The sequence below is a fragment of the Lagenorhynchus albirostris genome, chromosome 5, assembly GCF_949774975.1.
Source record: "Lagenorhynchus albirostris chromosome 5, mLagAlb1.1, whole genome shotgun sequence".
Taxonomy (NCBI): Eukaryota; Metazoa; Chordata; class Mammalia; order Artiodactyla; family Delphinidae; genus Lagenorhynchus; species Lagenorhynchus albirostris.
This window is the reverse complement of record NC_083099.1, coordinates 11,484,816-11,500,211: the sequence shown is the minus strand read 5'-3', so window position 1 is coordinate 11,500,211 and position 15,396 is coordinate 11,484,816. Positions and strand designations below refer to the sequence as shown.

Below are 15,396 nucleotides of genomic sequence, written 5' to 3'. Positions count from 1 at the left end.
TTTTTTTTTTTGATGCACTTTTAAAAGGGATTGTTTTTTTTTACATTCCCTTTCTGATAATTTATTTTTAGTGTACAGAAATGCAACTGATTTCTGTATGTTAATCTTGTATACTGCTACCTGGCTGAATTCATTTATCAGTTCTAGTAGTTTTTGTGTGGAGTCTTTAGTGTTACTATAGACTATATATATATATAGTATGTCATCTGCACATAATGACAGTTTTACCTCTTACCTTCCAATTCGGATACTTTTTATTTCTTTTTCCTGTCTGATTGCTGTGGCTAGGACTTCCAGTACTATGTTGACTACAGGTGGTGAGAGTGGGCATCCCTGTCTTGTTCCAGATTTTAGCGGGAAGGCTTTCAGCTTTTCACCTTTGAGTATTATATTGGCTGTGGGTTTGTCATAAAAAGCTTTTATTATGTTGAGATATATTCCCTCTATACCAACTTTAGTGAGAGTTTTTTTCATGAATGGATGTTGAATGTTATCAAATGCTTTATCTGCATCTATTGAGATGACCATGTGTTTTGTTGATGTGATGTATCACATTGATTTGTGTATACTGAACCATCCTTGTGACCCTGGGATGAAGCCAACTTGGTTGTGGTGCATGATCTTTTTTATGTGTTGTTGGATTCAGTTTGCTAATATTTTGTTGAGAATTTTTGCATCTATATTCCTCAAAGATAATGGCCGTAATTTTCTTACTTGGTAGTGGCTTCGTCTGGTTTTGGTATCAGGGTGATGGCGGCTTCATAGAATGTCTTTGTGAGTGGCTCCTCCTCTTCAATCTTTTGGAAGAGTTTGAGAAGGATCAGTAATAGGTTATTTTTTGTATGTTTGGCAGAATTCCCCAGTGAAGCCATCTGGTCCTGGACTTTTGTTTGTAGGAAGTTTTCTTTTCTTTTTTTTTTATTACACATTCTATTTCACTTGTAGTGATCAGTCTGTTCAAATTATCTATTTCTTCTTGATTCAGTTTTGGTGGCCTGTATGATTCTAGAAACTTGTCCATTTCTTCTAAGTTGTCCAATTTGTTGGCGTATAATTGTTCATAGTATTCTCTTATGGTTTTCTGTATTTCAGCCGTATTGATTGTTATTTCTCCTTTTTCATTTCATATTTTGTTTATTTGGGTCCCCTCTCTTTTCTTCTTGGTGAGCCTGAGCAGAGGTTTGTTGATTTTGTTTACCCTTTCAAAGAACCAGCTCTTGGTTTTATTGATTTTTTTCTAATCTCCATTTTATTCATTTTCCTCTCTGATCTTTACTATTTCCTTCCTTCTGCTGACTTTAGGTTTTGTTTGCCCTTCTCTTCCTAATTCTTTTAGGTGGTAGGTTAGGTTGTTTGTTTGAGATTTTTCTTGTTTTTTGAGGAAGGCCTGTATCACTATGAACTTCCCTTTAAGAACTGCTTTTGCTGCATCCCATAGATTTTTTTTTTTTTTTTTTTTTGCGGTACGCAGGCCTCTCACTGTTGTGGCCTCTCCCGTTGTGGAGCACAGGCTCCGGATGCACAGGCTCAGTGGCCATGGCTCACGGGCCCAGCCGCTCCACGGCATGTGGGATCTTCCCAGACTGGGGTACGAACCTGTGTCCCCTGCATCGGCAGGCGGACTCTCAACTGCTGCGCCACCAGGGAAGCCCATCCCATAGATTTTGTATGGTTGTGTTTTCATTGTCATTTGCCTCAAGGTATTTTTTAATTTCTTCTTTGATTTCATTGTTGACCCATTGGCTTTTTAGTAGCAGGTTGTTTAGTCTCCATGTAATTGTCTTTTCTCATTTTTTTTTTCTGGGGTTGATTTCTAGTTTCATGCCATTGTGGTCAGAAAAGATGCTTGAAATAATTTCTGTCCTCTTAAATTTGCTGAGGCTTATTTTGTGCCCTAGTATGGTGTCAATCCTAGAGAGAGTTCCATGTGCACTTGAAAAGAATGCATTTTTTAAAAATTTAATGTCCTGAAAATATCAATTAAGTCCAACTTTTCGATTGTTATCATTTAGGATCTCTGTTGCCATATTGATTTTCTGTCTAGAAGATCTGTCCATTGATGTGAGTGGGGTGTTAAAGTCTCCTATTATTGTGCTCCTGTCAGTTTCTCCCTTTATGTCTGTATTTATGTATTTGGCTGCTCCTGTATTGGGTGCATATATGTTGATGAGTGTAGTATCTTCTTCTTGTATTGATCCTTTTGTCATTATATAGAGTCCTTCTTTATCTTTCTTTATGGCCCTTGTTTTAAAATCTGTTTTGTCTGATATGAGTATTGTGAACCTTGTTTTCCTGTCATTTCTGTCTGCATGAAATATTTTTCCACCCCCTCACTTTCAACCTGTGTGTCCTTTGCCCTAAAGTGAGTCTCTTGTAAGCAGCATATTGTAGGCTCTTGTTTTTTAACCCAATCTTCCACTCTGTGTCTTTTGATTGGAGCATTTAGTCCACTGACATTTAAGGTAATTATTGATAGATATGTATTTATTGCCACGTTAGAACTTGTTTTCTACTTGATTTTTTAATTTCTTCTTTGTTCCTTTTTCTTTTCCCTTTTGCAGTTTGATGATTTTTTTTGTGTGTTATGCTTATGTTCTCTTCTTTTTGGTTTTTTCGAATATATTGTATGTTTTTGATTTGTGGTTACCCTGTATTTCAAGCACATTAACCCCTTCCTATATCTAATTGCTTTAGACTGGTAGTCATATAGACTGAAACACATTCTAGAAAAATAATCTACGTTTTCATGCTCTTCTCTTCCACATTTTATGATTTTAATTATTTTATGATTTTACACCTTCATATTCATCTGTTTGCTGTTCATTGTGGTTATCATTTTTATTTTAATCTGTGTACTGGCTTATTTAAGTGATTTATTTTCCAATTGCGATTTTCCTCTTTCCTATAGATTCCTTCTTCTTTTCTATTTAGAGAAGACCTTTCAATATTTCCCTTTGGATAGGTTTACTACTGCTGTATTCTTTTAGCTTTTGCTTGTCTGGGAAAGTCTTTCTCTCTCCTTCTATTCTAAATGATAATCTTGCTAGGTAGAGTATCCTAGGTTGCAGCTTGCCACTCCCTTCTGGCTTGCAGCTTTTCTGTAGAGAAATCAGCTGGTAGCCTTTTAGGGGTTCCCTTGTAAGGAACTCTGTTTTTCTCTTGCTGCCTTTAGAATCCTCTATCTTTGACTTTTGCCTTTTTACTTATAGTATGTCTTGGTGTAGGTCTGTTTTGGTTCACCTTGTTTGGGACCCTCTGTGCTTCCTGTGCCTGGATATCTGTTTCTTTCTTTAGGTTTGGGAAGTTTTCAGCCGTAATTTCTTCAAATACATTTTCGATCCCCTTTTCTCTTTCTTTTCCTCTAGACTCCCTATTATGTGTAGATTGGCATGTTTTACATTATCCCATATTGCTTTCATTTTTTCTAATCTGGCTTTCTGTCTGCTGTTCTGATTGGGTGATTTCCATTATTCTACCTTCTGGATCATTTATTTGTTCTTCTGCATTATTCAATCTGCTGTTCATTGCCTTTAGCTCAGCTTTTGTCTGGGCAAATGAGTTTTCTAATTTTTCTTAGCTCCTCTTTATTGTTTCTAGTTCCTTTTTACAGTAATCTGCATTTCTATCAAGAGTCCTTCTTAATTCCTTTAGTATTTTCATTATCTCCTTTTTGAACCTGGTGTCTGTTAAAGAGATCTGTTTCATTGTTTGTTCTTTCAGGGGAATTATCTTGATCTTTTAATTGGGAGTGGCTCCTCTGCTTCTTTATTTTACTTATGTTTCTCTTACTCTGTGAGTTTGGGAGAAACAATTATCTACTGTGGTCCTGGAAGGCTATTTTTATGTGGGAGTGTCCCTGTGTAGCCTGTGTGGGTTTAATATTTTTTGGTATGAGGGCTGTTTTCACTATGAATGCCTGCGACCTCTTTTCCTCAGTGTGTGCTGGCCGTTATGCCCTTGACAGGAGGTGTGGTGGTGTTGTGGTGACCAGAGCCTGCACTGGATATTGAGCAGGGTCTTCTCCCTAGTTGTTGGAGTAGAAGCCCCTAGGATCCATTTCTGAGCTGGGGTATGAAGTAGGCAGGATTGGAGCGCTCCCACTGGGAGAGGACCCACTGAATATTCCTCTGCCAGAGCTGTTCACCCGTAAGGGTGCTCTGTGGTGTCACCTATTGTATGCTTACAAAGTACACTGTTGTTGGCACTGCCTTCAGCCCCATCTCAACCTTGGGAATGCTGGCAGTCAGCCCTGATGTCCCTCAGGCATTGTTTTCACAAGGCTATCAGTGCAAATCCATTGAAGTCAGGTACCAAGACTGCAGTAACCACACACCTGGACCTGCTGTGGGAGCTATGGAAGCAGCCCAGACCCTGGCCCAGCCTCTATGTACATGCACCCACAAAGCCCACAGATGCTAAGGCCAGTCCTATTCCTGCCACGGGAACACCCATTGTCCACTTGGGTGTCCCTCAGGCGCTGAGTTTACAAAGCAGGCCCCAGTAGGGTAAATCTGCACAGCCACAGGGAGAGGGCTCAGATTTCAGCCCTACCTCTGCATGTGGGCAACCCACTAGCACGCTCCCAGAGCTCGTAGAGGAGCGCATGGAGAAAGAGGCTGCTGTGGTGGGCCCCATCCCTCGCTTTGCTGACATGCGTGTTGACAATGGGGTTTCAGTGGCGGCGCACACCTGCCATGAGCATGCCGAAAGTGAGGCTACTGTGGCAGGCTCGCCCCTCCCTTCCGCGCTCCTTAACAAAGGCCCTTTGCTTCTATGGAGGGCCCAGGCTTCCTCCATGTATACCGCTGGTTGCAGCCCGTACCACACTCCAGCCCCTTCAGGCTGTCTCTGCAGCCAACCGCAGTGCTCTCCCCAGGTCTGTCCTCTGAAGCCTGAGTTTCAGCACCCAGCCCCAGCACATACCAGTGGATGCACGTCTCAGGCTGAGGAGTGCAGGGCAGTGGCCTGGCTGATTCTCCTCTCCAGTGAAGGGGCTTCCCAGAGTGTGGGAACCTTTTCTCTTTCACAACTACCTCCCGGGGGCACAAGTCCTGTCCCAATTCCCTTTTTTTTTTTTCCGCTCTACCCAGTTGTGTGGAGATCCTTCTTGCGATTTTGGGTGTTGGAGATATTCTGCCAGGGTTCAGTAGGTATTTTGTGAGAATTGTTCCAGATGTAGATGTATTTTTGATGTATTTGTGGGAGGAGGTAAGCTCCATGTCCTTCTGCTCCACCATATTGATTGGAGCCCCCCAAGATAAGCACTTTTAAAAATTATTTTTTAAAGAGCCCCAAGTTTTCCCTTTAAAAGATTTTGATTGCACTTTGCATCCCCAGTAATAGTGCATGAGTGCCTGTTTGCCCATCCTTTGGTCAATGCAAGATAGAATAGTCTTTTTAATTTTTGCCAATCTTATAGAGGTGAAAAATGATATCTCATTATCATTTTAATTTGTATCTCCTTACTACTAATGAGACTGAGCATCTTGTCAATGTTTGTTGGCCATTTGTATTTGTTCATCTGTGAACCACCTGTTCATATCCTTTGCACGCTTTCAGTAGTGGTTACTTTTTTCTTATTGATTTATGATAGCTATTTATATATTATCAATACAATACAGGTACTATTTTAAAATTGTAAGAAAAAGGCAGGGTTTAAAAATTTCCTTTATTTACACTTTTATTTTTTCCCTCTAGGTCCTCCAGCGCCTGAGTTGTATGGCTGTCAAGGGAGAGATGTTCCTGGTGGCCAATCTTGGGACAAAGCAGCCTTGTCATAGCAGTGACCCAGGGTGCCCAAATGATGGCAGATACCAGTATAACACGAACGTGGTGTTCAGCAGTAATGGAACCCTGGTTGACAGCTACCGCAAACAAAACCTCTACTTTGAAGCAGCGTTCAATACCCCCCTGGAAGTGGATCGCATCACCTTTGATACCCCCTTTGCTGGCAAGTTTGGCATCTTCACTTGCTTTGACATATTGTTCTTCGACCCTGCTGTCAGGCTCCTCAGAGACTCGGAGGTGAAGCATGTCGTGTATCCGACCGCCTGGATGAACCAGCTCCCACTCTTGGCGGCCATTCAGATTCAGAGGGGTTTCGCCATCGCCTTCGGCGTCAACTTTCTGGCTGCGAACATCCACCATCCATCTCTGGGGATGACGGGAAGTGGCATACACGCCCCTCTGAAGTCCTTTTGGCACCATGACATGGAAAGCCCCGAAGGTCACCTTATAATTGCCCAGGTAGCCAAAAATCCACAGGGTCTCATTGGCACAGGGAATGCCACAGGGAAAATGGACCCATCCCACAGTAAGTTTTTAAAAATCCTGGCGGGGGATCCGTACTCTGAGAAGGATGCTCAGGATGTCCACTGTGATGGAGCCCCCAAATGGAACACAGATGCCCCTCCCACGTTTCACTCTGAGATGATGTACGACAATTTCACCCTGGTTCCCGTGTGGGGCAAGGAAGGCTACCTGCAAGTCTGTGCAAATAGCCTTTGCTGTCATTTGCTTTACCAGAGGCCCACTCTGTCCAAGGAGCTGTATGCCCTGGGGGTCTTTGACGGCCTTCACACTGTGCACGGCACTTACTACGTTCAAGTCTGTGCCCTGGTCAAGTGTGGCGGTCTTGGCTTGGAAACCTGTGGGCAGGAGGTTACAGAGGCTGCGGGGATATTTGAGTTTCACCTGTGGGGGAACTTCAGTACCTCCTATATCTTTCCAATGCTTCTGACCTCAGGGATGACCCTGGAAACCCCTGACCAGCTGGGCTGGGAGAATGATCACTATTTCCTGAGGAAGAGCGAACTGTCCTCCGGCCTGGTGACGGCAGCTCTCTACGGGCGGTTGTATGAGAAGGACTAGGGGGTGTGGGGTGGGCTCCTCCTGCACCGGCACAGGCCAAAACTCACAGCACCGGGACCACTTCTTCGCTCCAGAGCCCGTCCTGGGAGCCATGGGAAGAGGTAGGGAGACAGATTTCGCCAGCGTCTTTTCCTCTTAAGCACAAATTCGTGAGACATTTTCTGGTATTTTCTACTCACATTTCTAGTATTCAAGCCACGTCTTCTTCCAGCAGATCTTCCATTACACAGTTGTTTTAAGAGCACAAAAATAAATGTCAGTTTATATTTTACATGTCCACAAAACAGCAGGTTTCGTGTGTGTTCTTGCTGTTGATCAAGTGACACCCAGGATATACAGGTATTTCAGAAGCCTCAAACATTTTCTAGGGTAAGAAACAAACTCTCAAAGCAAACGCCGTGTTAGAAATGGCTGCCATGGGGACTTTTCCATTCTGGTTGGCCAGAATTCATCCCCCAGGACTGATCATGCCAGAGCCGCCAGCAGCATCAGCAATGTGGATCCTGAGGCAGCTTTTAAAAATAGAAGGGAAGCTTTTCTCACACATGCCTTTCTGTCAGTGATTGGAATGTGTCAGGCAGGACTCAGAATAACTGGAAATAAAGAGTGCAGTGCGCCGGAGAGAGAGGCTGGAAAAAAGTGCTGAAGAGAGGGCAGCGATGGGAACAGATGAGTCATAGGGTTCTTGTGCACAGCGTGTCTCATCCAGGGATTCCAGGCACCTTAATAAATCACGCTAGCTCTGGGCAAGAGCCTTCCGGCTGCCCAACTGTGCAGGGTGGAACAATGCTGGGAATTCATTCCCAGTCCGCTGGCAGGGCCTTCTCTTTGCAGACGGGTTGCAGGAACAGTGTGGGGTTTGGCCCGCTTAGTCTTTATTCAGTCACTCAACAGGTGTCTTTGGAAAGCCCACCAGGGACAGAGCGAGGACCTCCCCAAATATGAACTGCACGTGCAAAATCATATTCAGTGTGTGAAGACATTCTTTAGGCCACTGGTCTGTATTATTTGTATCCAACATTTCAAAGTCACTTTGACTCTATGCCTAGTAACTGTTTCATTTTTAAGGTGGAAAATCTGCAGCTTTTAAAGAAAATGGAGAGTTAGCTTTCCGTGATTTGCCTCTTCAATGTGTGGCTATATTTAGTTTCATCTCCTTTATAAATCAGGTTTTTAAAAACAGTATTTGCATATATCTATACATAATTACATGAAGTAAAAAATGAAATTCTTTCCCCATTCCCCCCACAGTGTGGCTTTCCAGACTCCTTCCTGGCTTTTAGGCAGGATACTGAAGAGCATAGATCCTAGGGTCAGACTGACCAGCTTTACTTTCTTGGTCTCCCTGTTTGCTCTTCACTACGTAGACCTCGACTATTTATTTGAACCTTGGCTGTGCCCCAGTTTTCTCATTTGTGGGATGTGTATTGAATCATCCATGTGGGAAAGCAGCAAAGACCCGCTGACTCACTGCCCGCTTGCAAAGGCCTAGAATGAGTCAGGCAGGCCAGGCCTTCAGGGAGTTTGCAGGAACAGCTCAGGATTCCTGAGGAAACCCAGGAGGTCCCCCCGGAACGGGACGGGGACCTCTCCCACCAGATGCTGGCGCAGACCCGGGAGGGGCGAGCTGGAGGGGGCACACGGCTCCGGATGTGGCCACCCCTGCTCCAGGGAAACAGAAACCATCTCAGAAATGCATATTGTTGCTTCCTGCCAAGATGATTCAAATCATCCAGAGAGAGGCAGAGGCCAGGCCAAAATACAGGCTTGGTGGAGCTGCTTCACCCAGCACACATTTCTGAAGCACCTGCCGGATGCACATTTTGCTCTTCTGAGCAGAGTACTGAAAGCTTTCCCCGAGTTACTATCTACTGACAATTTAGAACTAACTAACTGCTCATGAAGTAGAAATGAGGGGGACAAGAAATTATGATTTTTTACGATAAAAAGTAGTTGCCAGATGGCAGAACAAAGTGGAGGGTAGGGGGGAAATGAATAAAATAAATCATTTTCAGGAAAAAAAAAGGCACGTATGACTCACGGTTGTGATACGCTTCTGTCAGCTGTGATCCTGAAACTCAGGAAGCAGATGGCGATCTTGACCATAACACAGGGGCAGACACCCAGTGTATTTTTGGTGGAATGAGGCCTGGGGGAAGCGACTGTCCATGTGGTTTCTCCTGGGGGTGCAGCTGCGCCTCTCTGTGGTCTTCTGCGCAGAGGGAGTGAGAGACAACGATGGGCTTAAAAAGTCCCGTTCTTAGAGAAGGTAAAGCCACGGCCTGCTGGCAGCCTGTCCACCCCAGTGCCCACCATGGGCTCTCGGCAGGAGGGCCTGCCCACAGCCCTGCTGAGGGAAACCCACCTGGGCCAGTGCTGACCCACAGGCAGCCGGCTCAGTGCCCTCACCCCCAAAAGAAACCCTGTACCCACGAGCAGTCATGTCCATTCTCCCTCCCCCCATCCCATGGCAACTACTAATACACTTTCTATCTCTATGGATTTGCCCATTCTGAACATTTTATATAAATGGAGTCATATACTATGTGGCCTTTCGTTCCTGCCTTCTTCCACTTAGTGTAATGTTCTCAAGGTTTATCCTTGTGTAGTATGTATAAGTTCTCCCTTCTTATGGTTGAATAGTATTTCATTGTATAGATATACCACATTTGTTTATCCTTTAAGTTAGTGGACTTTGCGTTGTTTCCACTTTTTGGCTATTAGGAATAATGCTGCCATGAATATTCATGTACAAGTTTATATGTGAATATATGTTTTTTAATTCCTTGGGTATATATCTAGGTGTGTAATTGCTGGGTCATACCAGTCAATGTTTAATTATTTGAGGAACTGTCAGACAGACTGTTTTCCAAAGGGGCTGCATCATTTTGCATCCCTATTAGCAATGTATACATTTCTCCACATCCTTGCTAATGCTTGTTATTGTTTGTTTGTTAAAATCACAGCCATCTCGGTGGTTGTGGTTTCTCATCGTGGTTGTGATTTCATTGCCCTAGTTGCTAATAACGCTGAACATCTTTCCAAGTGCTTATTGGCCACCCATATATCTTCTTTGAAGAAATTATTAAAATCTTACACCCATTTAAAAAATTGGATTGTCTTTTTATTATTTAGTTGTAAGAGTTCTTTGTCTATTTTGGATATTAGACCCTTATCAGATAAGTGATCTGCAAATATTTTCTCCATTTGTTGGTTGTCTTTTCACTTTTTGATACCGTTTTTTGGTACACAAAAGTTTTTAATTTTGTGATGAAATTTTTAATTTTAAGATGAAGTCGAATTTATCTTCTTTCTTTGGTTGCTTGTGCTTTAGGTGTCATACCTAATTAAAGGTCATAGGCTTACAGCTATGTTCTCCTCTAAGAGTTTTATTGTTTGAGCTCTTACGCTTAGATCTACGATCCACTGAAGTTAATTTTTCTGTGTTGTGAGATAGGGGTGCAAATTCATTCTTTTGCCAAGTGAGCATCTAGCTGTCCCAGCGCCATCTGTTGAAAGACATTATTCTTTCCCCATTGTATTGTCTTGGTGACCTTATTGAAATCTATTCACCATAAATATACAGGTTTATCTCTAGACTAAATTTTATTCCATTGATCTGTATGTCTGTCCTAAAGCAAGTACCACACTTGTCCTTATTACAGTAGCACTGTAGTAAGTTTTTAAATTGGGAAGCGTTGAGTCCTCTTTGTTCTTTATCAAAATTGTTTTGGCTATTTTGGGTCCTTTGCAGTTCCATATGAACTTTTTAGGGTCACTTGGTCAATTTCTGTCAAAAAAAATCAGTGGAATTTTGATAGGTATTGCATTAAATCTGGAGATTAATTTGGGGAATGCCATTTTAATAATATTGAATCTTCCCGTTCATGAACACAGGATGTCTTCCCATTTAGTTTTGTCATTTTTAGTGTACAAATTTTTATATTCCTTTATTTTTATTCCCAGGTATTTTTTGGATGCTATTATAAATGGAATTGTTTTCTTAATTTCATTTTTGGATTGTTAATTGCAAGTGTGTAAAAATAGAGTTGGTTTTTTATATTGATCTTGTGTCTGGTAAACTTGCTGAACTTATCAGCACTAATAATGTACTGGTGGAGTTTTTAGGATTTTCTATATACCAGATCATGTCATCTACAAATAGATTAACTTCTTTTTATATGAATGCCTTTTTTTTGCCCCCTTCCTAATTGTTCTGGCTAGAACCTCTAGGGTACAGTGTTGAGTAGATGTGGTGAGAGTGGACATCCTTGCCTCATTTCTGATCTTAGGGGAAAAGCTTTCGGTCGTTCATCATTAAGTATGATGTTAGCTGTGGGATTTTCATAGATGAAGTTTCCTTCTACTCCTAGTGTTTAGTGATTTTATCATGAAAGAGTTTCAAATTCTTTTTCTCCATTAATAGTGATAATCAAGTGTTTACCCCCTTTATTATACAGTGTATTACATTGGCTTATTTTTTTTAACATTGGCTTATTTTTATTTGTTGAAAATATCTTGCATTCCTGGGATAAATCCCAATTGGTCATGGTATATACTACTTTTTAAGCATTGATAGATTTGGGTTGATAGTATTTTTTTGATGACTTTTGCATTTGTATTCATAAGGGATATTCATGGTGTATATGACTTTCTAGATGGTGACAGATTTGGTTCAATATTATTTTGTTGATAATTTTTGCATCTACATTCATAAAGGATATTGGATCTGTAGTGTTCTTTTCTTGAGATGCCTTTGTCTGGTTTTGGTATGAGGTTAATACTTCACAGAGTGAGTTGGGAAGTGTTTTCCCCCTCTTCAGTTTTTTCAGAGTTTGTGAAAAACTGGTGTTAATTCTTCAAATGTTTTGTAGAATCCACCAGTGAAGTCACCTGGTCCTGAGCTTTTCTTTCTGGGGAGTTTTTTTTATTACAAATTCAATGTCTTTACGTGTTATAGGCCTACTCATATTTTCTATTTCTTCTTGAAACAGTTTTGATAGTTTATCTTTCTAGGAATTTGTTCATTTCATCTGGGTTAGCAGATCTGTTGGTATGTAATTATTCATAGTACGCTAATAAATTTTTTATTTCTGTGAGGTTAGAATTCCCCCCTCTTCATTCCTGATTTTCTTTTTTTTTGTTGTTTATTTTTTTGTTTTTTTTTGTGGTACGCGGGCCTCCCACTGCCGCGGCCTCTCCCGCTGCCGTGCACAGGCTCCGGACGCGCAGGCTCAGCGGCCATGGCTCACGGGCCCAGCCGCTCCGCGGCACGTGGGATCCTCCCGGACCGGGGCACGAACCCACATCCCCCGAATCGGCAGGCGGACTCTCAACCACTGCGCCACCAGGGAAGCCCCATTCCTGATTTTCAATCGTCTTCTTTTCTTGGTCATTCTAGCTACAAGTTTGTCAATTTTGTTGATTTTTGTAAATGAACTTTGTTTTGTTGATTTTTCTCTATTTTTTTTTTGAATCCCTACTTCATTTATTTCTGCTCTAATTTCTATTGTTTTCTTCTGCCTGCTTTGGATTTTAGTCTGCACTTCTTTTGTCTAGTTTCTTAAACTGGAAGATTATAGACTTGAGACCTTTCTTCCTTTTTACTGTGTTTACAGCTTAATTTCCTTCTAAGCACTGCTTTCACTGCAGTGAAATGGAATGTTATATTTTTGCTTTCATTAATCTCAAAATATTTCTCATTTATTTAGTAGTACAGCCATTACATACCATGCTGTTGCCATGGTATTTCTCTTCATCCTCTGACTTTCAACTTATTTGTGTCTTTGAATCTAAAGCACATGTTTTATAGACAGTATATAATTGGATGTTTTATATTCATTCTGTTACTCTCTGCCTTGTAATTAGAGTTTAATCTATTTACATTCAATGTATTACCAATAATGTAGATTTTACACCTGCCATTTTGCGATTTGTTTTGTATCTGTTCTTTTTTGTTTCTCTAGGCCTCCATCACTGCCTTCTTTTGTGTTAGATATTTTCTAGTGTACCATTTTAATTCTCTTGTCATTTCTTTTATAATTTATAGTTATCTTCTTAGTGTTTGTCCTGGGTATTCCAACTAACATGTTAACTTATAACAATTTAGTTCATATTAATTTCTGGTTTCCCAGTGAATATAAAAGTTATGTTTACAATATACTGTAGTCTACTAGGTGTGCAATAGCATTATCTCTAAAAAACTGTATATGCCCTAATTAAAAAACACTTTATTGCTGAAAACTGCTAACCATCATCTGAGCGTTCAGTGAGTTGTAATCTTTTTGTTGATGGAGGGCCTCGCCTCAGTGCTGACGGCTGCTGACTGATCAGGGTGGTGGTGCTGAAGGCCGGGGTGACTGGCAGCTTCTTAAAATAAGACAACAATGCAGTCTGCCCCATCAATTGACTTGTCATTCATGAACGATTTCTCTGTAGCATGCAGTGCTGTTTGACAGCATCTTACCCCTAGTAGACCTTTCAAAATTGGAGTCAATCCTCTCAAAGCCTACCACTGCTTTATCAATTAAGTTTATGTAATATTCTAAACCTTTGTCATTTCAACCGTCTTCACAGCATGTTCACCAGGAGTAGATTCCATCTCAAGAAACCACTTTCTTTGTTCATCCATAAGCAGCAACTCCTCATCTGTTAAACTTTTATCATGAGATTGTAGCAATTCACATCTTCAGGCTCCACGTCTAATTCTAGTTCTCTTGCTGTTTCCACCACATCTACAGTTGTTTCCTCTACCCTCACAGTCATCCGTGACGGTTGGAATCAACTTCTTCCAAACTCCTGTTTATGTTGATATTTTGACCTCTTCCCATGAGTCACGAATGTGTCATGGCATCTAGAATGGTGAATCCTTTCCAGAAGGTTTTCAGTTGACTTTGCCCAGATCCATCAGAGGGATCACTCTCTATGGCAGCCATACCCTTAGGAAATGTAGTTCTTAAATAATAAGGCTTGAAAGTGAGAATTACTCCTTCATCCATAGACCGCAGAATGGATGTTGTGTTGGCAAGTATGGAAACATGCATCTCATTGTGCATCTCCCTCAGAGCTCTTGGGTGACCAGGTGCATTCTCAATGAGCAGTCGTCTTGAAAGGAATCTTATTTTCTGAGCAACAGGTCTCAATAGCGGGCTTAAAATATTCAGTAAGCCATGTTATCAACAGATGTGCTGTCATCCAGGCTTTGTTGTTACCGAGGACAGGCAGAATAGATAGCATAATTCTTAAGGGTCCCAGGATTTTCAGAATCCGAGTATTGGCTTCAATGTCAGCTGCATTGTTAACTGCAATGTTAGCCCCTAACAACAGAGTCAGCCTGTCCTTTGAAGCTTTGAAGCCAGGCATTGACTTCTCTTCTCTAGCTATGAAAGTCCTAGATGGCATCTTCTTTCCACAGAAGGCAGTCCATGTACACTGAAAATTTGTTGTTTAGTGTGGCTCCCTTCATTAATGATCTTAGCTGCATCTTCTGGATAACTTGCTGTAGCTTCTACGTCAGCACTCACTGCTACACCTTGCACTCTGATGTCACAGAGATGGCTTCTTGCCTTAAACCTCATGAACCAACCTCTGCTAAGCTTCGCACTTTTCTTCTGCAGCTTCCTCCCCTCTCTCAGCCTTCACAGAATTGAAGAGAGTTAAGGTCTTGCTCTGGATTAGGCTTTGGTTTAAGGGAATGTGGTGGCTGGTTTGATCTTCTATCCAGACTACTAGAACTTTCTCCAGATCAGCAATAAGGCTGTTTTGCTTTCTTATCATTCACGTGTTCCCTGGAGTAGCACTTTCAATTTCCTTCACGAACTTTTCCTTTGCATTCATTCACAATGTGGCTGTTTGGTGCACTGGGCCTAGCTGTTGGCCTATCTGGGCTTTTGACATGCTTTCCTCACTAAGCTTAACCATATCTAGCTTTTGATTTAAAGTGAGAGACGTGAGACTCTTCACTTAAAGTACTTAGAGGCCATTATAGGGTTATTAATAGGCCTAATTTCAATATTGTTGTGTCGCAGGGAAGAGGGAGGTCTGAGGAGAGGGAGAGAGATGAGGAAATAAATGGCTGATTGGTGGAGCAGTCAGAACACACACATTTACTAAATTCGCCATCTTATATGAGTGTGGTTCGTGACACCCCCAAATAATCACAATAGGAACATCACAGATCACGGATCACACATTACCGTAACAAATATAGTAAGAATAAAATTCCAAATATTGCAACAATTACCAAAACGTGACAGATATGAAGTGAGCATACGTTGCTGGGAAAGTTCAGCATTGCCACAAACCTTTAATTTGTAAAAAATGCATTATCTGTGAAGTGCAATAAAGTGAAGCCCAATAAAACAAGGTATGCCTGTACTATACAAAACCTTTTTCTACAGGAGTTGGCTCCATTTCGCCTGTTCCTTTGTGTTGTTATTGTCACAAACTACATTTTCATACATTGTGTGCCCATCAACACAGACTTATAATTATAGCTTTACGTAGTTGACTTTTAAATCAGATAAG

At 41.5% G+C, this 15,396-nt stretch overlaps 1 protein-coding gene across 5 annotated transcripts in view; it reads left to right on the top strand.

Annotated features, from left to right (window-relative positions):
• Positions 1–7,154, top strand: part of BTD (biotinidase) — a 56,395-nt gene extending 49,241 nt beyond the window's left edge. For all 5 annotated transcript variants that reach the window (XM_060149570.1, XM_060149572.1, XM_060149571.1 and 2 more), the window contains exon 4: positions 5,698–7,154. In XM_060149570.1, coding sequence (XP_060005553.1) covers positions 5,698–6,870 — 1,173 coding nt within the window. In that variant the 3' untranslated portion in view covers positions 6,871–7,154. The remainder of the gene's footprint in view (positions 1–5,697) is intronic.
• The last annotated feature ends 8,242 nt before the right edge of the window (positions 7,155–15,396 follow it).